Source organism: Chinchilla lanigera, unplaced genomic scaffold (assembly GCF_000276665.1).
Source record: "Chinchilla lanigera isolate Chin_1 unplaced genomic scaffold, ChiLan1.0 scaffold00073, whole genome shotgun sequence".
NCBI classification, from domain to species: domain Eukaryota; kingdom Metazoa; phylum Chordata; class Mammalia; order Rodentia; family Chinchillidae; genus Chinchilla; species Chinchilla lanigera.
Genome location: NW_004955474.1, coordinates 10,953,001 through 10,970,625, shown reverse-complemented (window position 1 = coordinate 10,970,625; position 17,625 = coordinate 10,953,001). Strand labels below are relative to the sequence as shown.

Sequence of the window (17,625 nt, the reverse complement as noted above, 5' to 3'; positions counted from 1 at the left end):
TCCTCCTGCCTCAGCCTCCTGAGTGCTGGGATTACAGGCATGTGCCACCATGCTCAGCATGCCTAACATTTCTCCTGATTACAGCTTCTAGTTTTAAGTAGTCTGATCATTTTTCTTTTACATTAATTGAACAAAACAAATCCCAAGTACACATGATTCAAAAACACATATGGACAAATCTAAATATCATGACATGATGAGAATTTTTGAAAAAGAGAAATGATCAATAAAATTTTACTTATTTTTTGTATTTTGAGGTTTAACTTATATGCAGCCTTGTATTTAATTTGCTAATGTAAATTCACTATTGATTTTATTAGTTCTCCTTTATACTTTTTCCTGTCTTTCATAAATGGAAAATCACCTCTATGGAAAATACATACTCTAGCCGGGGATATAGCTCAGTGGCATAAGCACCTTCCTGGCAAGCGCAAGGTCCTGAGTTCGATTCCCAGTACCAAAAAAAAAAAAAAAAAAAAGAAAAAAAATCTAGTTAGAATATACATACTCTAAAAGAAAATGAGGAATAGCTAGATTGTCAAAATTTCTTTAATGAAATGTCAAGAAAAGGAACTACCAAAGTGAAGACATCTTCTCTTCCTCTTTATTTCTTTCTCTCTTTTGAGAATATCAGTTTATCAATATTATTTTTGTTTTTAATTGCTTACTTTACCTTGGAATGCTGCTGGTGGATACTGTGGGTTATACCCGGGTGGAAAATTTGTTCCTGGGTGAGGAGAATCCATTTAGCTGTCTGTAATTCAAAGAAAGGTACATTTATGTCTGCTTAAATAAAATATACATTCGAAAGAAAAATGTAAGTAATTTTCACTTGTGTGGTCTTATGCTCTTTGAAACAGGCAAAATAAATTCATTCAACATAAATTATACCTATGATCAGAGCTAATTTGCAGCAGAACCCTATTTCAAACAACCGTGTTCCCTTTTTAGATACATAAGACAGCTGAGTTACTGAGGCTGAATTCCTCATTTTTCAAATATGCTTATGTGTGTTGAGTTACAGGCTTTGATTCTGTGATATTCCAAATAAGATAAAGTTCAAAACACATACAGAGCTTGTTGTGGTGGTGCACTCTGCAACCCCAGCACTCGGGAGGATTGCACGAGTTTAACAGGCAAGATAGTCAGTTCAAGGCCAGCCTGAACTACATAGCAGGACCCTGTCTCAAAACCCCCCCCCCAAAATAAAATAAAATAAAATAAAATAAAATAAACTATATAGACTGTAAAGAAAGCAATAAATGAAGTTTGGATGTGATGATGACGATAGTAAGATTCTGGAAGATTTTAAAGATATCTATAATAATTGCTATAAGCACTATTTTAACATATAAAATAATACATGCACTTTAGTATTCATCTTTTAGTCTGACATTTTCTGTACATGTCTCTATTATAAACTTTCAAAGGCCATTAAACTCTAATTTAGTCTGTGGGTTTCTCAGGAAACCTCGATTGCGATCCCTCTCTCCTCTACTCAATCAACTTCATAGTAACATCACCAGAATGCACTCCATACAAACTTTAGAAATTCACGCAACAAAGAATTCCCCTTCCTAACATCAGGTGCTTTCCTTGGACAAACAGTACAACTAGCTCAAATTATTGCAAATCTCTGAAGTGCCAAAGGTTACTCTGCCCAAACAGTTCTCTTCTACTTCTTAGCTGCAGATAAGCAGCCCAGCTCCTTAGTTCTCTAGATGATAAGGTCTTGCCTCAGGCGAAACTCCCAGCCAGAGCTGCAAAAAGCAGGATTCAACTCAGAAGAAGAGACCAAGGAAACATACTCCAAGTGTGACTTAAAGTTCCGCTCTTAACTGTCCTGTCAGTACTCCTACTACAATTGAGGGCGGGAGACTCCTCCTCCTCCTCCACGCCTCTGAATTAGGGCCAATTTTCATTCCATTGTCCTAAGAAAAGCAAAAGTAAAATAACAAATCCAGGAAACCTCTGAAGTTTCAGGCTGGCGTACATGTGTGTTAGATCTCGTGGCCTTCTAACCTCTTCCCCACTTGAACCCTGCTCAGGACCACATCTCATGGGAATAATTTAACCAGAGTGCATTCTGGGACAGGCATGGCGTGTTAAAGCCACTGAGATGACGCAGTACCCTGTCAAACATTTCTGTCTGCCTTATCCAGAGTCCCACTGAGAGGCACCTAGGAAAGGGTGCACAGCTTTTAAAATCCAAAAACCCAGTCAACAATGTGCTTCTTTAATTTCCTGTTATCCTGACACCACATTTTTGTTTATTCACATTTCCGTTTCTGCTTACATGGACCTGCCCTGAGCACACTTTCCCAGTATCTTCAATAAATGTAGCCATTTATTCTTTGAGCATTGGTTGTACACTTACAATTTTTTGTTCATTATACACAAGGGCCTAGAATCTATCCGTCAGATCCACCAGGCAGTATCAATGTTACTTCCCAGCACCCTTTAACAGGTACCAACATTTCAATAATATGAAACACATACATTTAGGGACCGCTAAAAGATTTAGGGAATTGACAGCTCATAATTTCTAGTTTGGGGTATCAGAGAAATGACCCTACTTTAAGAAATTATAGCAGGAATTCATGCAAGGACCTAAGTGAACACAGAACATAATCATTTATTAGTCAATTTCTATATTTTTAAAATGTGAATTACAGTAGTTTAGAAAAAACTCAGCACTATCACTAGTGTTAAAGATACACAATTTTTACTTTTTATACATGAATAAAACTGTTTATATTCAATGTATATTTATTTACATATATGAACACATTTTATTTATGTGTATGCACATATGTACACATATAATTATGTATATGAAGCTAAGAGTTAAAAGGTAAATATGAACATGACCACATAAATCTTATTAAACTGCGTTAAGTGTTGAAAGATTATAGCACATAAAACAGCTTAATTCTATATAAATTTATCATCAAAAAGCTTTGAGTCTTAAAAATAAAATCAAGTAAATGCAACATTCTTTAAAATCACAAAACTCAGTGTGTAGAACATAAAGGGTCTACACAAATTTAAAAATTGCATGACTTCTCTAGTATGATGAACCAAAAATATAATTATATATATATATATTTTTTTGCTTTTTGAGACAAGATCTCACTAGGTAGTGTAGGTTGGCCATGAACTCACGGCAATCCTCCTATATCAGCCTCCCAAATGTTGGGATTAAAGGTGTGTACCATCATGCCCAGAACATATAAATAATTTAAAGAACAAAAGAAAAGAGAAATAATAAAACCATCCCAGGAAAATAGATCTCTTGCAGATGGGGAGGGGAGCAAGAGATGGATGGAGGTAGAAGTGCGAGGAGAAATAGGGGACGTGAAAAGAATTCAGATGTGTTATGTACATGTACCATCTCCCCACAATGAATGTAATCATTATGTACCGTAAACAGGACTAAAAATTAGAAATAAATTTTAAAAAAGGAAGAGCTCTGGTGCTGAAAATTATCTAATATAATGATCAAGACTGACATTTTAGTAAGAGATAATTATTTTAGAGGGTATCATAACAAAGAGAAAAGCGAAAAAGATTTATTCAGAAAGAGAGTATCTGTTTTTTGGTATTTTCCTTGATATTTATTATTTTTATCTTTGGAAACTTAAGTGTTTAATAAGGCAAAATCTTTCATTACATGTTTGATAAATACCCAATTTAGAACCTTCAGAGAAAAAGTGAAAATATTTTGACTTATATTTTTCAACCTATGGACACACACATATGTATGTTATAGAATATGTGTTAGGGTATATATCTGAAGGATTTATTTCAATGAGTTGGCATATTAAATTTCTTATTTGTTAATGTGACTTTAGTCCTTATGTATATATTACATACAGTGAAAAGAGAAACATGTTCTGGCTGAAATATAGGATACACTGTATAATATATTTACCAGTAAGACTAATGCTTAGCTTTCCCTACAATTTTTTTTTTTAATATTAATGAAAAAACATTAGTGGCAATGGGTATTTGTATGGCATTGGATTCTGGAGCATGAGCAACACAAAATAAATTATGCGATTTATTGAGTGACTAAAATATTGCAGCAAACAACAATTAAGCATATTTAACATTTTAGGGAAGAAAACTAAATGCTTTAAATTACTCCGCTTGACCATGACTTACACAGTTCTGAAAAAGAAGAACTGATATTACCACAGTGTCTACAAATTTATAGGTCAAATGTGACCAGTTAGACAAGATATTCTTGAACTTTATGGTCACACTCATCAAATAGATTTATTTGTCTCATCCAGCCTTCCCAGGAAGGCTTCACTTAAACCTTTTGGCCTTGAGCTTATTCTCCATGCCCTGTTTCTGAGGGGTTCTTTAGAAGTTTTTGGAAAGTCCATGATGATTAACACTTCCTGAAAGCCTCTGGAGAAGATAAACAATGATATATAGTGTGTAAGGTCATAAAGGAACCCTGTGAGCTAAGACCCCCAGGAACTACCAAATTAAACATTTCAGACTTCATGATTCACACACCCAAAGAGAGTATGTGGTCAGGTTTCCATCCTTCCTACCTAAGATCCGGGAATATTCTAGAAGGAAAACAAAAAAGATTAACTCTCAGATTATGCTACTGTAATTATATCTGGCATGCCAGGACTTGTTCTGCCCCGTGTGAACAGAAAATTAGAGAAGGCCTAACATTCTATTCTGTGAATGAAGAGCTTTTCGTTTGTTTTTAAACAGAATCCACTCAAGGTTGTCACGGCTGAGGCAACTTTCACAATCTAAGTGCACTTTTGCATTTGATTATTTCTACAAAAACATGAGTAGCAACAAAACATCTTATTCAGTACCTTTCTGCCTTCTGGTACTTTGACCCTAACTTTTAGTCACTACTTTTTCTACTGTAAATCTCAATCCATTTAGTGTCTATTAACTACAATTGAGGCACATGTACAAATTCTGCTGACCAGCAGTCTTATCTGGGACCACGGACTAAGCTGAATCAGTCCTTTCTCTTCCCATTCCCACTCCAATGTGGGCTGCTCTTTTACTAACTCCTTCTATTGTGTAATCCTAAGTGCAAGGTGGCTGGTCTTTCTACATAGCTGATTATGTCTACAGTTTCCAAGAAGAAACCAGTTCCCTCTTCTCAATTTCAAAATTATTAATTATCATTTTCAATTTGGCACACAAAGTTTCCCACATAATCTAGTAAAATTAAGCTTTTCACAACCTTAATAGATCTAACCCAAGGTGTATAAGACTCAGTTTTGGAAATAACTAAGTACATCCTTTGCTATACCAATTAGTCAATAAATTTAACATGATAACTGTTAAAAGTTCCAGAAAGACTTCATTTGGAAAAGAGGAAATCACAGTTATGACCCAAAGAAAAATAAAGTATCTGTGTTATGGCTTATAATTAGATGTTCCTCCAAAGCCTGTGTGTTCATACATGGGGCTTTTTCAAAGGTGGCTGTATTGGAGTAAGTGACACTGGAATTGATTCATGGTGCAATGGTAGGGTCATGAGCCCTAGGATTAAGGGTGTGAGTGCTGCCTGCCCTAAACATTCTGGATAAGATGTAAGGGATAGAAAGAGCTGTGGTTGTTCCTTTTTGCTTTGCTACCTTCTGCCCACCATGAACTGTGTCTGTAGGGGATGGTGACTCTTAGGCATATCATTTTAAGACAGAATAATTCTGTCTTAATGCAAGCCTCAAAATGTGTCTTGAGAAACATCCCGGAGGGGTTGTAAAAAGTTAACTTTGCAGTCCTGCCTTAGCCCTGGAATGCTTCTCCAAGGACAAAGAACGCCTGTGCCCAGATAACCACCTATGACCCTGCCTGGGTTGTTTCATCCCTTACCTGGCCCTAGACAAACATTGCAACCATAAAGGAAATGTATGGTTATCTAGAGGGGGAGATACAGTACAGAGTACAGAGAGTATATATCATTGTGGTTGGGCTCATGACCCAAGGCTGACCCAGTCAGGTGGCACAAGGAAAACAACGTGTGGCCAGGGCTACAACATTTCAATCTGTTACCATGGAAACCAAAAATATATATAAGGTGGGACAAAGGCAGGCCCACTCGCCCACTCACCCACTTCCCTGATTGGCAAATGGGAGAAAGGGTGGCTAGCCTCAAAATCAAATAAACTCTGGTTTTGTTCTCAATAGATTCCGTCTCTTGTGGAATACAACCCAAATTCTGCCGTTATATTTGGGGGCTCGCTTGGGAGATTCCATAGGCAGACCCCCATTTTGAGGAGGGCCCTGGCCTCCGGACCCCCTAGCCATTCCTAAATGGCTTGGCACCCCAGCTGATTTCAGCTTCCATCCAAGAGCAGCTAAGGACTGCAGGCCTCGGCCAGGAAGAGCAAACAGAGTTCTACAGCTCCGACTAGATAAAATTTTAATTGGCTTTTTTCCAAGATTGGGCTTGGCTCAGAAAGGGCTATATTGCTAGCCCTCTAGTTTGTATTTCCCCCGACGTGGATCTCTAGCTTGTTAGGCCCCCAGGCATGGGTGGAAGTTTTGGTTTCCACCCTCTCCAGGTGCACTGCAGGTGCAATTCAGCCATCACCCTCTCAGTGGGAGTTGAGAGAGGGACGAGTTAGTCTTCTTGTCGAGTGTTGAGAAAGAATTCAGCTTTCCGTTTGTTGTGTTTCAAGCCAGTCTCCAATTTGAATTGGCAGAACGAGTCGGAGGGAAACGAAATTATCTTTCCCGGGATTTTGTCCTGTCTGTTTGTCTGTTTGCATTGTTCGTTCTATATGCTTGCTTTCCTTGCTGCGCCAGTGTCCTCAGGTTACAACTGAATCTGCTGCTTGGGTGGGAGGAGCCCGGATCGCCCTCCTCCTGCCTTTTCTGCCCCTGGTAGTTGTTTACTGGGAAGCTTGAAAAGATCCTGACTGGCGCAGAATCACTGCTATTGTGTCAAACTATTTCTGTTACTGGGACTGCTCCTACAGGCAGCCTTTCCCCCGCCTATAGCAGACTCAGATGCAGGAGTCTCCTCCTCAGGTTTCATCCCAGTCTTGCCTCTCTGGCAGGCTCCTGTGATGAAGCTGGGAGGAAACCCTTATTTTGCAATGGGAAAACTTCAAACTGCCCGCCCCCCACACCTTTTGAGCAACTTGGGCATTGATTCGTTTGCCAAAAGCAGTGTTTGAGATTCACCGCCCCACCTGGGGTGATTGTCATCAGATGTTAACTTTGTTTTCTTCAAAAAAAAAAAAAAAAAGATTTTTAAAGGTGACTGAAAAATCAATGAAATTAAATACAGGAAAAATCAGGCTTTAAAGAAAGGGCTTCTTTCTGCAGCTCATCATCCCACTGACCTACATAAGGTGGCAAAAGTGTCACAAACTACAGAAATTAAAAGGTATTACAGGGATGAACTTGTCCCAACTGACAGAGTTTGCAGAAATTCGTTTCATGACAGAGAGGACAAAGAATGGAAGTTTATCAGGAGCAGGAGCTTTTCAAAAAGAACACCCTATGTGGCTCTGTCTGGAAATTTACAGGTTTTAAACGGACAAGCAGCCACAAAAGGGAAATAACTAACACCCCTGCTTGCTTCCCAGTAGGAACTCAGTGAAATGCTAATAATGAGGTTTTTTTGTTTATATGCCTGTTAAATTACAAAGTGCAGGATTACATCTACCTGCAGCTTGTAGAGTTTCTTTTTACTATATGTGACACCTATTCAGGTCAATTTGTGGGGAAGAGATTTGTTACTAAAGTGGAAATTAATATTGACTAGTAATTCTGATTCTGGTTTTAAATATAAACAAATTCCAATACTAAAATTAAACAGGATTTGAAAAAGACAAAGGGCTAGGGAAAAAAAAAAAAAAAACTTACAAGGAATCAAAGAGCCTACACAGAATACACCTAAGAATGATGGGCATGGTATCGGACATCAACAGGTCTTTTTTTAACAAGGGCTACTGATACTTTTCCTCCCAAAACAGCTCTGCCGCTACAATGGAAAACCAAAGAGCCTGTTTGGGTGTTATGCTAAGTAAAGTCTTACAGAAAGATCCCAGGAACGCTATTAAACAAAAAAAGGGAGGAAAGAAGTCTACGAAAGTGATAGCATTAACCTAAATTATAGTAAGTCTTACAGACAGAGATCACAGAAACACTTAAAAGAGAAGGTCTGAGTATGTGACAGAGTGTGTTTGAAGATGTCTAAGCTGGAAATTACTGAAAGGGACATGAAAGTTGCTGGTATTCTTAAGACAGAACAAAATACTGAAAGTCTATGCATTACAGGTAAAAGCTTTTTATTTCTTCCAAATTCTTTTTATAAAAGATCTCTGCTAATTGACCTATCAAAAAAAAAAAAAAGAAAATAAAGTTCTGACTAGACTTATAATTACAAACTTATGATTCAATATGGCCAAAACTATATTTGAGTGCACTTAATTTATAAGCAAATTGTCTTGTGTATACGTTTTGTTTGTCTCTTTGTCAGACCCATAAATAGCTGTTTTATTTGAGCTCAACAAATTTCTTTTTGTATTTTTTGATTTTTGAGGTAATTGTGTGTAATCTAATTTGGCTTATAGATAAATATTATCTAAATTAAAGATTTGTTTCTACCAAGTTGCCAGCTGGACAAAATTATGTTAAAATTGGTTTTATAAATGTATGAATATTGTTGTTTATGTATTATAACTTGAGAGTCTCTCATTGTTCAAAACTGATGTGTCAAGTATTATGATTGGACATTCATAAGATGTAAAAAAAATGGGTTAAATAATTAAATAAAAATCCCTTGGGGTGGAGAGAGAATTTTGCACAGGGCTCCAACTGATGAATAAAAAAAAGCAGCTGCCTGGAATAACATTATCCAGTTTTTATTCATTAATAAGGAGCCCCAATAATATCCATAGACTTATGGGAGACACAGCAATAAATATTGTTCAAAACATATTATTGTGATATGTTTATATTGATCATTGTCAGAAAGTTAAAAAAAAGACAATAAGAATAAGGTTTTCTGATTAAAAGATGCTATTGGCATGCAACTAAATTAAGAAAACAAAATAGTGACAATTTGTTATTCCTAATTTCATGGTATATTAAATGTATTCATGCTTTCAAAAAGTACAGTATTCTAAATGTGAAATTGAAATTGTTTATATAATGTTGGACACCTGCCTTTTCTCTTGTGATCCAGATATTTGTAATAAAAGGTTCATGGGTCATATTTGGATAACTTTTTTTAACAAGCATTTTTGGATATATATGCTATATATATGCCACTACATTTGGAGATGATTAGATGTTAAACAGCCGAATGTTACAAATTTCCTCAATGACATCCTTTGGAAGAAAACAAATTAGATAAAAGCTTCTTATGTATTAGATAGGGATGATTGACTGAAAGGGCTAATCTATTCCAATATTTAAATGTGATTTTATTGTTTTTAAAAATGTGTTTGAATGTTACACATTTAAATGTTTTTCAAAAATGTCACCATTTCTGTTACGCTACAATACTGTATATGACTTTTGATTTCAATTTTTCTTTGTAAAACTATATAACTGTTGTCTGTTAATATTCTGCAGGGATTCAACTACTAGAACATCCATGATTGGTAAGAAATAATAGTTCTCTGGCAATACTTTATATTTCAAGGTGCTTAATACTCAGATAAAATTTTAATAATTAAGTTCACTGCTCTCGTATTACAATGTAATGTCATTAATCTTTTCTGCTGGGTATTTAACAACTGAGGTTTGGAGACCAAAAATTAGAGAGATGAATCAGGCTAAGAGGACACCAATATTTTGGCCAAAGCTCTCCAAGGTCAAATAGGACTCAGGACATAAGAGAACCTCTGCTGCTACATCACGCAACTTGGTTGAGTCCCTGATTTTCTGATTAAGGAGTTTATGGGACCACAGAGGAAAGTGATTGTACATTGTATAATGTGCCTAAGGAGAGTCACCAGGAGAAAAAAGTTTCCCAAGCTTTCAGAGAAAGCAACTTGGACAAGCAATGGCTGTGACTCATCCAGATGGCTGGCACTGACAGAAGTACTATGAGGCACTGCACATGGTTCCAAGGTAAATCCTGAGGACAGTTAACTGGCCTTGATGGGAAGAAGTTCATTTTAATTAATACAGGTCTCACTTTAACTTGGTCTTGAACACCCCACAGAAAAGCATAACTACAAGATATTAGATAAATGATAAATGATAACAATAATAATAATAACAATAACAAGGTGTTCCAGTACAATTAGTAACATGGGGACAAGGCTATGTTTGTGTGTATTAACAGGTCATAAAACATCCTTAGGGATGCTATCATGGAACATGGTGCCATGAAAAGAGAGATATTCAAACCCATGGTAAAGTCTGCTGCCAACAGACCCATCATGGATTCTACAATGGACTGATTCTATTAACCTGGTTGTGTCTTCTACTTCTGTTCTGACAATGCTAGTCACACTTCAGCTGCAACAGTAGGAAAGACCTCCGGCCTGACTGAACAAAGAGAACACCTCTGCAACTACACGCTGGAGAGCACTTGGATGGACTCTATTGGAATTAGCCAGGCCGCACTTGTTTCCCTACACCTTCCTTGTGCCCAACAAGCTATGGCATTCATTGTTCCGATATGTAAGATAAAAAGCCCCCATTTTTGGAGCCCAGGCTGCCATCACATGACACACTTTGCATTTCTTAGAAAGAAAAATATGTCATAGATGGGGGAATGTAGGGGATGGCAACTCTTAGCACATCATTTTAAGATAGAATAATTCTAGTCTTAATGTAAGCCTCAAAATGTGTCTTGAGAAACATCCCTGAGGGGTTGTGAAAAGTTAACTTTGCAGTCCTGACTTAGCCCTGGAATGCTTCTCCAAGGACAAAGAACACCTGTGACCCTGCCTGGGTTGTTTCATCCATTCCCTGGCCCTAGATAAACATTGTAACCATAAAGGAAATCTAAAGGGGAACATCTAGAACAGAGTACAGAAAGTATATATCATTGTGTTTGGGCTCATGTCTGGAGCCTGATCTGGCCTCGTGGCACAAGGAAAACAATGTGTGGCCAGTGCTACAACATTCCAATCTGTTACCATGGAAACCAAAAATGTATATAAGGTGGGACAAAGGCAGGCCCACTTGCCCACTTCCCTGATTGGCAAATGGGAGGAAGGGTGGCTAGCCTCAAAATTAAGTAAACTCTGGTTTTGTTCTCAATAGACTCAGTCTCTTGTGGAATACAACCTGAATTCTGACATTACATTTCTCCTCTGTGATACCACCCTGCCTTGGATCCAGTCAATGATGGATGGAAACCCCCACTACCTGTGAGCCAATTAAATCTTTCCTCTTCTAACTTTGAGTGTCAGGTATTTTGTCTCAGCAATAAGAAAAGTAACTAAGACAGAGTTTGGCACCAGAGAAGTGAGGTCATTGCTATGAAATCACCTAGCCATGTGGCTTGAGAGCATTGGGACTGGGTTGTGGGAAGGGGAAGAGTTAGGAAAGATTTGGAGATACTGGCTGAAAAAGTGGAGTTGGAATGCCTTTGGTTGTACTTGATGGGCAAGTACTAGTACAGAAGACAAGAAGGCTGATAGAAATTCTGTCAGTAAACACTGGGCTCAAGAGATTTCTTCTTGCATTGGCTGTTGGACTCCACACAACATGTGTTGTACCTTGGCAGAAAGTTTGTCTATATTTTGATCATATTCAGAGACTTTGCCTGAGACTGAGATTAAGGGTGGCAGACAAATCAATCTGGCAAAAGAAATTTCAAGGCAGTCCAGTGCTGAGGTGGTGGCATAGCTACTGTTGGGGCTTTTAGCCAGATTTATGTTGAGAACCAACAATCAAGAACCTAGCAGAATGATTCAAAATGTTTTGAGGTTGGCCAGAAAGGAAGCTTCAGTGAAGTTGCAGCCTGCAAAGACAGAACAGATGAGAAATCGGTTACTGAAAAGACTAGCAATAAAAAGCTGAGTTTTTCAGAAGAAGACAACATAAAAAGATGGTCTCAGGACAACACAAGAACAAACAGGACCCCAGTATTTCCAGCCTCAGAGTTGCAAAGGTGAAAGATTTTGCTTTGAGAGGAGAGCCCCCAGTGCAGCATGTACCAGAATGGCTGTGGCCTAGGGAAGTTGCTCCTCAGGATTTGCTTCATAGGCACTAAACCCCTACAGCTAAGAGAGAAGAAAATCTGGCTACTTCTCCACCTGGCAGCAGACCTTGGTGTCATCCACGTAGTGCTGGTTTTAGGTGCATGCAGAATGCAAGAGCTGTAGGGTCAGGGAGGTTTCCACTCAGATTTCAGAAGGAAGTTTGGGAGGTAGACAGTGTGACCCTGAAGCAGCAGTGTGTGAAGCTGCAAATGTGAAGTTAAAGGTGCTGTGGAGAACTCAGAAGTTTGGAGAAGCCAGGAACGTTGATGATGGATTGTCTGAGGAAAACTGCAAAGAGGGAGCAGAGCCAGCCCCAGAGAGAAGCCAGGGGAGCTACCACCACCAGATGTGGTATACAGGCAGAGCCACCCCAGCCACGGAGTTAACAATTTGCCACGGATTGCCAAGGATGCTGGAAGTGGAACTGTGGGATTTAATGTTTACCCTGCTGGATTTTGGTCTTGCTTTTTTCCCATTCCTTGCTATCCCTCTGTTTGTAACTTTTGGAACAGATATGTCCAGCTTGCTCCATTGAAAGTCAGCAGTGTTTAACTTTCTTTTCATTTGTACAGGGGCTTGTGGCTAAGGGTTTGCCGTAAATCTCAGAGGACACTTTGGACTTTGATTTTTCAGCAATGCTCAAACTGTTAGGACTCTGGCAACTCTTGGAGATGGACTAAATGCCTTTTGCATAAAGGGATGTGCATGAGTCTATGGGGGATGAGGGGTAGAATGTTATGGCTTGTGTTTAGATGTCCACCCAAAGCTTCATGTGGTCATAGGTGGGGCTTTTTCAGAGGTGGATGGATATAAAATATGTGATGATGGTATTGATTCATGGTGGAACACTAGGATCAAGAGCACTAAGATTAAGGGTGTGAGTGCTACCTGTCCTAAATGCCCAGATGAGATATAAGGGATAGAAAGAGCTGTGGTTGTCTCTTGTTGTTTTGCTACCTTCTGTCTACCATGAACTGTTTCGGCTCTGTGATTTCACCCTGGCTTGGATCCACCCAGTGATGGATGGAAACCTTCAAAACTGTGAGTCAAATAATCATTCTTCCTTTATCTTTGGGTGTTGGGTATTTTGCCTCAGAGGGAGTAAAGGAACTAAGACAGTCTGTAATATAGTCATACTATATATTGTAACATGGGAATCATGGAACTAGAAAATACAATCTAGTTCTTACATCTTTATTCCCATGTTACACAAAAACTTCGGAGAAAATTGAGGCATCACGTACTTCAAAAGTACATCTGTTAAAGTTACTCTTGCAACAATACTAAATTGCTGGCATAGGCTATGTAATAATTGCAAAATATTCTTATTAGGAGAAAAATAGTGTGGTAATTTCCAGTTACATCCTCACAATTCATATGACAGTAAAAGCTGTTTGACCTCTCTCTCAAGATCCTAAGATTCTGCTCATTGCTTTCAAAAGGTATTTCTCAGAGATCATAAACCTACTATACTATATGTTAAAGGAACATTATCTAGATCTGCATTGTTTATGAGAATTTATTAATTTTTGAAGAACAAATCTCTCCTCCCTTCCTATTCATCCCAAAGACTAGTTCACATTCTTCATAACCCCCCCAAATAGAAATATACACTTTGAACTATTTTAGCAAGACACTGCTGCTTTAGAAACAAACACCATAATGCTAGGTCTCTAACTTCCTACTAATAAGTAAATTGAGACACTAAGAAGAAATTTGAGTAAGTCAAGGGGATACGACAATATGTGTTGTTACAAATCAAATAATTTTCAAGCATTTCCCATTATGTTTTTAGGTAAATTGTGTGCACTTTAGTTATTATCTAAAGAAAAAACATTTCATCTTCGATTGTGGTTTCCATAACCATCAAGCCCAGTAAAAATATTTGCATTTACACAAATGGATGCAAGTGAGCTTTTGACCAGACCAGTGCGCATACCTGTAATAAATGAGTGAGAGTGCTCTGACTGAGGCTGAACAGAAAGACAATGTATCTTGTAACTGGAAGTCTTCTATTATCACACGCTTCTGTACTTGAGGTTGAAGATAAAAAACAAATGTACTTAGAATCAGTTTGGGATGGGACAGTGAACCTGAGGAAAAGTATAGATCATACATCAACTGGAATAAAATGAAGTAGTAGTGATATATTTCACCAAACTAATAAACCAAAGAGACAAAAGTTGGAAAGCTGATCTTGGAAGTTAGCTGTGCTCATTTGAAGGATGTGGTATTCTGAAAGGCCTTTATAGACAACCCAAGGCTCCTTCACAATTTTAAGTTGTTTTTTTTTCAGCTCATAAATGAGAAAAGTACTGCATAAGATAAAATGGATATCTAACAACACACAGGTCACTAACTAGCTGCATTAAGGTAATTCATGATTCATATCTTTTACATTCATGTCCCTATTTCACTTGGATTTTCCTAGCATTTATTAAGACAAAACTTGGAAAATTAAAAGAACAATTGTTACTACAGATATTCCTTATTTAATAACCCATCTGCTTACTGACTGTTTGGACTTAGGACCCAGCCTTGGAACTTACCACCTGTCATTTTATTTGTGCAGTTCTGCATATCTTGTTTATAAAGCTTCAATATCCTTTTTTGTACAGTATATATTGTTTATATGATACTGTAATTTTTGCTGATTGTATTGTACAGTATAGTACTGGAGTTTTATGTTCTCTTATACATTATAGCACTGTATGTAAGAATTATGCACAAAAAAGCAAAGTCTTCAAATTGGAGCATCCTTGGACCATTTCTTTGTCCTGAGTATTGTAATGTATACCCTGTATACAATTCTTCAATTAGCAACCAGTTCATTTAAGGACCTCCTTGTGAAACAGAACTCAGTCATTAAATGAGAAATGTGTGTACTTAGCTAAAGTGCTGGCTTTTAATTTGAGAACTATTCAGTGTAGAACTGTCTTGTATGTGTTCGTAAGCGTGTACACATGTGCACATCCATGTAAATACTGCTTGTATAAATATTCACTTAGTAAAACATTTGTGGATTGTAAGGAGTGAAGATACAGTGCAGATAAGGCTCTCCATCACATACTGCAGCACCCTACTGTGCAGGGTACTCCCGGAAACAAACAACGCAATGAAATATATTTCTGAAAATATGCCTAAGTACTGTAAGTAAAAATAATTATGCAATAAGAAAGGACTTTGTGAAGAGTGACTGAGACTGTAGGGGCAGTGGCGCTGTCAGAATACTCAGATCTCAATAGAAAAATGTGTAAAGTCAGCAAGACCACACAGAGTGAGGTGTACGTGCTGTAGGGCCTGTGAAGTGCATGTAAACGCGGAGAACTTCACAAGTATGAGTCCTGAGGCTAAACACACCTTGATTCAGCGAAGAAAAGGAACGATCTGGAGATTACAGAGCACAGGAAGGAGAGATCCCTAGAGATGAACTTGGAGAGATATGGGGTAGCCAGTTCACATATCTGAATGTCTCTTCCCGTCTAAGCTAAGACTGTACAAGTCTTTTACAACCCACCCATTTTACATGCCTCTTCTCTATGAAATTCACTGCATTTGTCTTTCAATAATTTTTTAACTTCCCTGTGAGTTTTTCTTTGTGTTACTGTTGTTCAGGTCCTACAACTGTTACATCCCAAGGGTGGCCTGAAGGGAATGCTGTGCTGTTAGGGAAATTTGGGCTAGACGCGTAGCACCCTGACCTGCATAACCCTTCTCACTGTGTGAGTGTCTCTTGTACTAACCAGGTATCTGCAGTTGCTAAACCGCAAGCAAAAATGACTGTTCTGGAACTGGGGAGAGGCCACACTCACATTATCAGGAGCAACAGTCCATAAAATAAACCACACAATAACCAGGTGGTGAGCTAGAAGCAGCCAGGAAGCCCTTCGATATATGAAATAAACATTTTTAACTTTCATTAAATAATTCCTTTCTTATCAGGTACTATGCTAACAACTTAACTTACTACACACAGGTTTAACTCCTCTCTGTCTTGTAATAATTACACAATTTTAAAGATAAGGCAAGCTGTGTAGACACCTGGTCAGGGTGCAAAGAAGGCAAGTAGTGGACACAGAGTCCAAACTGAGGCAGCTGGACCCAGCACCTCATCACTGTGCCCTCTGCCTGCTCTGCCTTTCCTATACCTCTGGTATTCTAGCAGATCCCACATAGTTTGTATTGCCATCGTAATTCCAATTAATACTTCACTTTCAATGACATCTAGTAGGCTTTGTTAGTTTCTTCTAATACCTTACTGTGTGGGCACAAACCGGGGAGCCCAGCTTCCGCCCAGCATTTGGAGCTGTCCTTTGAGCTCCAAAGCTCCATAGCTAAGTGGAAGCAGAGCCCTGCCACGTCTTTCCAGGCAGGACACACCTTGCCACTAGCATGGTTTCCAGGTGGGCCAGGTGTCCCGCTGGGTCCACGCTCCACAGCCGGCACTTGTCCAGTCTCTAGGACGCCTGGCCCCAAGGTCCACCACACACCTGCCACCTCCACAGCAAACAGTATCCTCAGGCTCCTGCTCAGCTCAGGAGCTGCCTGCATCCCCAGCTTCCTCCTGGGGACCCACGGAGGCCCCCAGTTCTTTCCCTGAGAGAAGAGAACGCAGCTGGCTCACCTGCTGCCCCCGCGGTCCTCGCGCAGCCCCCTGAGACCCGCGGCCGGGAATCCACTCCCCTGAGCCCGCGGGAGGCACCGAGATCCGCACCCCACTGGAGAGGAGCCTCTGAGGGACTGGCGGCGACGCTGCCGCGGCTTAGGTTTCCTTTCGTTTCCTGGATCCCGGGCGATGAGTCCACTTCCTTCCCTCCCGGCGTACGGGCGCCTGGGGTCTCTGTCAGGGGGAGGAGCTGCTGTCCCTGCCTGCCCTCCTGCTCTTGGGGAGTCCCCGGAGACGTCTGTCCTGTGGTGAGAGACGGATTGAGACGTGCGTCTCCCCAGTCCTGGGACTCATCAGCTGCAGAGGAGCCTTGTCAGAAAACTTGCTTCATCTCACCTTGACCTCCATCCCTCAGACTTATGTGACTTAGATAATATACAAATGACTAACCGTCCTTGAGGTTTCCTTTTTTTTTTTTTTATGATGCCTTTTATTTCTTGCTCTCTTCCTTTTTCCAGCACATGATGTTTTAAGTGTATTTTAGAAGTTTAATGGACCAGATTTACTTCAGATATAACAGAAGCATTCAGTAGATACTTATTCACTCATTATTATTATTATTAATTTTTTACAAAAGTAACAGGTGATCTTTCAAACAATGCATCCATGCATGCTGAAAAGAAGCGAAAGCTACTTTTTCCACTTCCTGATTGTTCCCCGACATCCTGCTCACCGAGGGACACATCTGAAGTGTACAGAGACAGTTGAGGGGGGGAGGAGATTACAGAGAGAATGGGGAAGGACGGAGGTGGAGAGAGAAATAGTAAATAAGGAATAACG

General features: G+C 39.1%; 1 protein-coding gene across 4 annotated transcripts in view; it reads right to left on the bottom strand.

Annotated features, from left to right (window-relative positions):
- Positions 1–17,245, bottom strand: part of Plscr1 (phospholipid scramblase 1) — a 35,720-nt gene extending 18,475 nt beyond the window's left edge. The window contains exons 1-3 of one of the 4 annotated variants that reach the window (XM_013502784.1): positions 16,804–17,245; positions 14,119–14,272; positions 674–754 (exon numbers count right to left, since the gene is read on the bottom strand). In XM_013502784.1, the coding sequence (XP_013358238.1) occupies positions 674–746 (73 nt within the window). In that variant the 5' untranslated portion in view covers positions 747–754; positions 14,119–14,272; positions 16,804–17,245. The remainder of the gene's footprint in view (positions 1–673; positions 755–14,118; positions 14,273–16,803) is intronic. The other 3 variants (XM_005401432.2, XM_005401431.2, XM_005401430.2) reach the window with 3 other exon arrangements.
- Between the last annotated feature and the right edge of the window lie 380 nt (positions 17,246–17,625).